Source organism: Orycteropus afer, unplaced genomic scaffold, assembly GCF_000298275.1.
Source record: "Orycteropus afer afer isolate SDZICR_OR568_19922 unplaced genomic scaffold, OryAfe1.0 scaffold01635, whole genome shotgun sequence".
NCBI lineage: Eukaryota > Metazoa > Chordata > Mammalia > Tubulidentata > Orycteropodidae > Orycteropus > Orycteropus afer.
Genome location: NW_006923222.1, coordinates 30,404 through 38,037, shown reverse-complemented (window position 1 = coordinate 38,037; position 7,634 = coordinate 30,404). Strand labels below are relative to the sequence as shown.

Genomic DNA, 7,634 nt, shown 5'->3' with positions numbered 1-7,634 from the left:
CAGCTGCCCAGCTGGGGTGATACCATCCACTGTCCACAGTGGAGGAGGAGTCACTCCGTGTGCACAGTTCTGTGTGGGCTCTACCGTAAATGTCACACCCAGTAGTCCCCTGCCCCGAATGTGGCCCCAGACAAGCAGGGATATCTGAGAGCAGGGACGTTTGGGGATGCAGGCCGGGGTCCTGGGGCGACCTTCACCATGGAAACAGTCCTGCTGAGCAGGTCACGTTGGCAGTTTCCAGGGTCAGGATGTTGGTACCTTGGAGGCCATCATTCCACCTACTTAAGTACTTAATGGGTATTTAGTAAGTTAATAAATTGCCGGTCATTACGACAAGCACTCGTGAATCTCAGACTTTCAAGATAGAACCAGGTGTCCGGCACCAACAGCTCAGGATGCATTTACAGTTTCCTTCTCAACTTCTCATCTTGGGACCCCCACTCTGGTTACACCTGCAAAGACCCCTTCCCCGAATAAGGCCCCATCCACAGGTTCTGGGTGGATGTGTCCTTTGGGGGCATCGTTCAGCACCCTATGCCCCTGTGTGTGAGGTCAAATGTTTCCCCCGATATGACGCTTTTGGGGGTGGCGCTGGGTCACAGCAGGTGGGGCAGTGGGGAGGACAAAACCCCCATGAGCCCCACTTTCTGTCCCGCAGGCATCTGCACGGCCTGGGGCAACTCTCACTATTCCACCTTCGATGGCACCACCTTCTCCTTCCTGGGCAACTGCACCTACGTGCTCCTGCGGGAGATCCAGCCACGCCACGGGAACCTGACGGTCCTCCTGGACCACCAGTACTGCGCGGCTGCCATGGGCGCCGACCGCTGCCCCCGCGCCCTCCGCATCTACTACCTGTCCATGGAGATCGTCCTCACGGTCACCGAGAGCAAAGGGGAGACGCAGAGCCTGGTGGGTCCCATAACCCACAGGCCCTGTGGGGCGCCTCCAAAGCGGAAGGGAGGGGAGGGTGAGTGGCAGGAAGTGCAGGCCTGCGGCATAGGGCCAGGTGCCTCGCAGGGGGCAGAGGAAGTGGGGCGCCCACAGGAAAGTGCTAGAAGGGCTGGGGACAGCGGCCAGGTCAGGCTCACGGGTCAGACGGCTGGTTGGGTGACGTGGTGTGGGGGCTGGAAGGAAAGAAGCCCAGGCAGACACCAGGCAGGAGAACGTGGTGCTGACTGTGGGCATCAGGGGCGGAGGCAGGGCAGGGATGCCAGGAGGGCCCGGGCTGCAGGGGCCCCTCTGTGGGAGCGCAGAGGGGGGCCCAGCATGGGGAGCTGCAGGGAGTGGAGGCCACAGGGGGCAGAGGAGACTGGACAGGAGGGACCAGGCAGATGAAGGGGCAACAGAGGGTGGAGCCCAGAGCAGGGCCTTAAGCAGCAGAGAGGTTACAATGAGGGGTGTACGGCCGGGGCTCCCCTGCATCATGAAGCAGGTGGGAAAAGAGATTGCAACTGGGTGCTCTGGGTCCCGTGCTGACCACTGCACCCCCCACGGGCATGAGGGACACCGTGTAGGGCCCGGGCAGGGTGCTGCCCCAGAGCGAGGGGCTGGGGGCTGGGGAATGGGCCCTGGTGTCACCTCCCAGGAGCTCAGCAACAACACAGCACACCCTCCACGCCAGCTCAGCAGGCCCAGGGACGAGGGTCTCAGGTCGTTTAAGGCGGGTCTGTCCCGCGCACTGAGACTCATACCACATGGCTCCACCCAGGGATGGACTGCCCCAAAGCAGAGAAAGCACTGGCCTCCTTACCATCCTACGTGGACCTGCTTACTGCAGACAGGGACTAAGCACAAGCCAACCTGTGCTTACCTTGCCTGTGGAGTAGTCCACACTGGCTGCACCCCAGGTCTGGGTCCCCATCTCATGGGGAGGGGTCTGGGAGTGGGGAAGACCAGGGGGCTTCCTGCAGCAGAGGCCACTCAGGACCCCCACGCTGCCCACTGCCTGCAGGCAAGCCCCGGGAAACCGCATCTGAGATGGATACCCAGGGGGCAGTTCTGGGGTCTGGCATGGGAGGGGTGGCACGATGGTGACCAGTGACAGACACTTCCCGGTGTGTCCTAGATCCTCTTGGATGGTGAACACATCAGCCAGAGCTCCAGCAAGGATGGTGTGAACATTTCCAAGACAAGGGCCGGCACCATGGTGGTGCATGTCCCTGACATCGGTGCCCGAATCACCTTTGACGGGAGCATCTTCCAGGCCCAGCTCTCTTACAGCTTATTCAGCCACAACACAGAGGGCCAGTGCGGTGAGAGGCCCTCCCCGCCCACATGGTCCCACCTGTGCCTGAAGCTCCACCCCTGGGGAGGAGCAGCCCTGCCCATCTCTCACCTACCACCACGCCCACTCATGAATCTTAGCTGTTCCACCTGACCACTGTGCCAGCCCACACCTTGGCTCAGGGACCCCCCAACCCCCAGCTGGAATAGCTGCTCTGCCCCCAGCCAGAGGGGGTCTTACACCTGAGGGGCCAGGAGGACGGCTCAGGGTCGGGGGCCACTACCTGGCCCCATGGTGACACCCCATCCCCACTCCAGGCACCTGCACCAACAACTGGGCAGATGATTGCCGCCAACCAGATGGTACCATGGCTCCCACCTGCGAGAGCATGGCCCAGACCTGGCTGGTGCCCGACAGCAGCAAGGAGGGATGCCTGGCACCAACCAGGCTGCCCCCAAGCAGTAGCCCACGGCCCACTGTGTCCACCCCACCCACGGCGTCCAGCCCACTCGTGTCTACCCTGCCCACAGTGTCCACCCAATTCACTGTGTCCTCCCTGCCCACCGTGTCCACCCCGCCCACCACATCCACCCCGCCCACGGCGTCCACCCCGCCCATGGCGTCCACCCCACCCACCGTGTCCACCCCACCCACCACGTCCACTCTGCCCATCGCATCCACCCCGCCTACCACGTCCACCCCGCCCACCACGTCCACCCTGCCCACTGTGTCCACCCCGCCTACCACATCCACCCCACCCACAGCATCCACCCCGCCCACCGTGTCCACCCCGCCCACCACGTCCACTCTGCCCATGGCACCCACCACACGTACTATGTCCACTCCATTGACTGCATTCACCTCTACCCCATGTCCCCCGGATCCCCTCTGTGAGCTGATCATGAGCCCGTAAGTCCCTCCTTTGGGGCTCAGTGGTTGGGGGTGCCCTCCTGCCTGAGCCCCAGGACAGAGGTCCCTAACTCCTGCTCCGTGCCAGCAGGGTCTTCGCTGAGTGCCACGGCCTCATCTCGCCCGGCCAGTTCTTCAGTGCATGTGTCAGCGATGGCTGCTGGGGGGACCACCCCCAAGGACCCTGCGAGAGCCTGGAAGCCTATGCCACACTCTGCCGAGCCCGGGGCATATGCAGTGACTGGCGCAATGCCACCCACGGGCTGTGTGGTGAGTCAGGCAGTGACCAGGATGTGGGGCAGGGGGTCGCCCACCTCAGCCCATCTGACCTCTTCCTCTGGGCCCGTAGATCTCACCTGCCCACCCACCAAGGTGTACAAGCCGTGTGGCCCTGTGCAGCCTGAGACCTGTGACTCCAGGTGCGTGGCGGCCAGGCTGGGGAAAGCAGGGATGGTACATGGGGACAGAGGAGACAGATGAGGACAGTGGGGATGTGGAACAGAGAAGAGGCAGGGACAAGTGCAGGAATGAGACTGGGGACAGCAGGGATGGTGGGCAGGGACAGTGTGGACAGCAGGGACAGTGTGGACAGCAGGGACAGTGGGTGCTCTCAGACCTCCCAGGCCTGAAGGTTCTGGGAGGAGCCGAAGGAGCTCCAAGGACGGCTGGAGTTCCCCAAGATCTCTGAGGTGCCGTTTCCTAGCCCCTTGAAGAGTCCCTGGGTGCCCCTGCAGCAGCAGCTCTTAGGGAATCCCTTCACAGCCAGAGACCATGGAGGGTGCCTTACCCTCGACCCCAGGAGCAGCCCTACCCACTACACACACTCACTCGCATGCTCACACACGCACACCCACGCACACATGCACGCATGCAACCTCCTCCTAGCCCAGCTGCACACTGGCCTCCCAGGGGACCATGGGCCCCAGCACTGGTTTCTGGCCTCACAGGAACCAAAGCCCTGTGGGCCTGGGGCTAGCAGAGGGCTGCTTCTGCCCAGATGACGAGGTCCTCTTCAACACGTACACCGGGGTCTGCGTGCCTGAGTGCCGTGAGTAGCCCCTACCCACCGTGTCCCCAGCCCCAGCCCCTGCAGAGGAAGGGGAAGAGGGCAGGCCGTGGGAGGGCCCTACACTGGGCCCTTGTGGCCTCCATGGTCAGAGCACCGTGTGCCTGCTCCCCCCGCCCATCGCCTGGACCGTATCCACCTGGCACGTGCCAAAGACCAGGGCAGTGGTGTTCTGAGGGGCTTGAGCCCTGCAGAGCCACACGTGAGTGTCCCTGCTCCTGGGCACCACTGCTTGGCACTAGCGCAGCAGTGGGCTTAACAGGGCACCCACCCAGCCCAGCCATGCGAGGCACAGAGCCCTTCCCTCCTCGATGACTCTGGAGGCTTCAGCCCTGTGGAAGGGCAGAGGCCGTGTCTGGGGGGTGGGGGCGTGGCCTTAACTGCCCCCCAGGACAGGCTTGCGGCTCTGTCATTGCATTCCACACCCCAGCACCCTTCATGACGATGTTCTCCTTCCCCGCAGCCTGCGTGGGACCAGACGGGTTCCCCAAATTCGTGAGTGGCTCTGCCTTCTGCCCCACCCCCCACTGATGCCAGCATCCTGAGAGTCCCAGAAGGGCGGGAATGTACCCACCTCTGCCAGCACCCCTCGTGAAGCATGTCCTCCCTCCCGCTGCCCTGGCTGCTCCTGGGGGGCGACCTGCGGGAGGGTAGCCAGACTGATGAAGGGGCTGGCGGGCGGGGGCTGGAAGGTGCCTTTGGGGCTTTCTCACGGGTGGGGACAGCCTGGCACCTTGATGTGGTCTGTTGCAGCCGGGCGAGCACTGGGTCAGTAACTGCCAGGACTGTGAGTGTGAGGCGAGCCCGGCGACCGTGCGGTGCCGGCCAGTGCAGTGCGAGGTGCTGGACGAGCCCCCCGCCTGCAGCCAGGCCGGCTTTGTGAGCGTGAGCAGGCCCCGGGCCGACAGCCCGTGCTGCCCGGAGATCCTGTGTGGTGAGCCCTCGTGGACGGGCAGAGCGCAGGGGACATGGTGTGCTAGGGAACTGGTGATCTCCAGCCCGTCCAGGTGATGTCAGGCAGGTGACCGAGTGCAGGGGCTTGGGACTGACACAGGGTAAGGTCACACCTGTGCAGAAAATCAGCTCTGGGGCTAAAATGGGAGGACCCACTGCTCATTCAGGGAGCTAACATTCAGGGAGCTCCCTTCACCCCTGCAGGTTGAAGGTCAGAAGGGAAGCTGGGGGTTGTTGGGCTAGTGGCAGGGGAGGGCAGGGCCCTGGTGTTGGCCCTCTCCCCTCCGACAGCCTGCCTCTGCCCTCACTCAGTGTGCAACACAACCACCTGTCCTCAAGACCCACCTGAGTGTGGGCCAGGCCTGGAACTGACCCGTACCCAGGAGGACGGTGCCTGCTGCGCCACTTTCAGCTGCAGTGAGTGGGGCCCCCCGCTAGGACTGGGAGTCTGGGAGTTGGCTGGGCAGGGCTGGGGCTGGGCCCTCCTCTGTCTGGGTGGAGCACTCCTGTGGCTGGGCGGGGCTGGGGCTGGGCCCTCCTCTGTCTGGGTGGAGCACTTCTGTGGCTGGGCGGGGCTGGGGCTGGGCCCTCCTCTGTCTGGGTGGAGCACTCCTGTGGCTGGGCGGGGCTGGGGCTGGGCCCTCCTCTGTCTGGGTGGAGCACTTCTGTGGCTGGGCGGGGCTGGGGCTGGGCCCTCCTCTGTCTGGGTGGAGCACTTCTGTGGCTGGGCGGGGCTGGGGCTGGGCCCTCCTCTGTCTGGGCGGGGTTGGGGTGGAGCACTCCTGTGGCTGGGCCCTGCTCGGGCTGGGTGGGCTGGGACCATCTGGTACTTGGCCTCCAGGCAGCCCTCAGCCTACCTTCCTTTGCAGAGCCTCAGGTCTGCACCTACAATGGGACCATCTATGGGGTAGGTGCAGCCCCTCCACTCTTCCCACAGGGAAGGCCGTCTGCTCCCCACCCCAAGAACCCAGGGTGAAGTCCAAGGGGAGGGTGTAGGCAGTGGTGCAGTCGGCTCTGGGTGGGTGGGACCGCAGCACATCCCTGGCAGTGCCCTGTGTCCCTCTAGATCTCCTGTCCCATTTGGACACGCCTAGCCAGGCTGCCCTTTCCTGCCATGCGAGCAGAGAAGCAGAGGGGCTGCGGGCCCACAACCCTGTGGGGCACACGCTGGGGGGGACGCAGTGGGGGAAGCACACAAGGGACGTGGGGGGTGCCTTCAGGTGAGACCTGAAGGGGACACAGTGGGGCTATGTCCCCGACACCTGCTGCCGGAGGGTGTGGGCATCAGCTTGCCCTGCGGTTTCCTCCAGTGTGAGAGTTGGGGGGACCCTGGCCGCTGGCCCCTCTGCCCGCCCAGGGTCCTGCCTCTGGTGGGGCTGGCAGGGAGTGCCAGCTGGGAGGTGCACTTAGGGTTGCTTGGCCATGGCGCCCCCTCACCCCTGCTGTGCCTCTCCCTTCACCCCTGCAGATTGGAGCAACCTTCCTGGGGGCTGGGCCCTGTCACACGTGCACCTGCCTGTCCAGTGACACGCAGGCCCCCTCTGTGCAGTGTAAGGAGAACACCTGTGACACCTCCTGCTCCCAGGTGGGTCCCCAGACCCCGGCCTCCCGCCACCACCCAGTGGCTGCCCTGGGAGTGGGTACCCAGCCCGCCTGTGTTGTTGGCAAGCCCTGCAGGCCTGGTATTTCTCAAGCTCTGTTGTGTGTCCTGTGCTGAGCTCAGCAGGTGCCTGGTAGGCTGTGAAGGGGTAAAGCGGGGAGACAGAGAGTGTGTGGGGCCACAAGACAGCAAAAGCCTGGAAGGGGATAAACCTCCTGGCCCGGAACACCCAGAGACCTAGAAGGGCTGGGAGCACCCCTAGGTCTGAACACAGGCCACAGGCCCCGGGAGCAGGGGGCCGGGTGAGACTCCCCGAAGGCAGAATAGACAGAGGAAAGGGGAATGGTGAGGCCACGCGGGGACAGCTGGGCAGGGTGGATCTGTGCAGGACGTGGCCTGCAGGGGTCATTACAGGAAGGGCAGGAGGCTGGGGCCTAGGCTGGGGGCGTTCAGGACGACCTGACCAGCCCCTCCGCCGCTCCCCACACAGGGCTTCGAGTACAGGAGTGTGACCGGACAGTGCTGCGGGCACTGCGCCCAGACCACCTGCCTCACGCCTGACGGGCAAGCGGTGCAGGTGCGCTCGCGGGCTGTGGGCGTGGCAGAGACCCTCACCCCGACCCTCTCGGCCCGTGAGAGAACCCCAACCCACTGGGCTTCCGCTTTCCCACCTGCCTTTCAGCCCAACGACACTTGGATCAACCACCACGTGGACAACTGCACTGGGTACCGCTGCGAGGCTGGAGACGGCCACTTCCTGTTGGTCCCGCAGCCGGCGCGCTGTCCCGACGTGTCTGCCTGCAGGGTGCGTGCACCCCGTCCTGCACCCCGTCCCCGGGGCCGAGCCTCGCCAGCATAGCCCTCTCCGCATGGGGGGA

At 64.5% G+C, this 7,634-nt stretch overlaps 1 protein-coding gene across 1 annotated transcript in view; it reads left to right on the top strand.

Annotated features, from left to right (window-relative positions):
• MUC5B (mucin 5B, oligomeric mucus/gel-forming) overlaps nt 1-7,634 on the top strand; it is a gene marked incomplete at its 3' end in the record, with an annotated part of 26,782 nt that overhangs the window by 17,900 nt on the left and 1,248 nt on the right. Inside the window, exons 15-28 of the mRNA XM_007959151.2 lie at nt 659-912; nt 2,069-2,255; nt 2,545-2,719; nt 3,086-3,136; nt 3,228-3,406; nt 3,486-3,555; nt 4,084-4,184; nt 4,666-4,697; nt 4,956-5,136; nt 5,469-5,573; nt 6,026-6,063; nt 6,625-6,741; nt 7,247-7,333; nt 7,439-7,565. Coding sequence (XP_007957342.2) covers nt 659-912; nt 2,069-2,255; nt 2,545-2,719; nt 3,086-3,136; nt 3,228-3,406; nt 3,486-3,555; nt 4,084-4,184; nt 4,666-4,697; nt 4,956-5,136; nt 5,469-5,573; nt 6,026-6,063; nt 6,625-6,741; nt 7,247-7,333; nt 7,439-7,565 — 1,704 coding nt within the window. The remainder of the gene's footprint in view (nt 1-658; nt 913-2,068; nt 2,256-2,544; nt 2,720-3,085; nt 3,137-3,227; nt 3,407-3,485; nt 3,556-4,083; nt 4,185-4,665; nt 4,698-4,955; nt 5,137-5,468; nt 5,574-6,025; nt 6,064-6,624; nt 6,742-7,246; nt 7,334-7,438; nt 7,566-7,634) is intronic.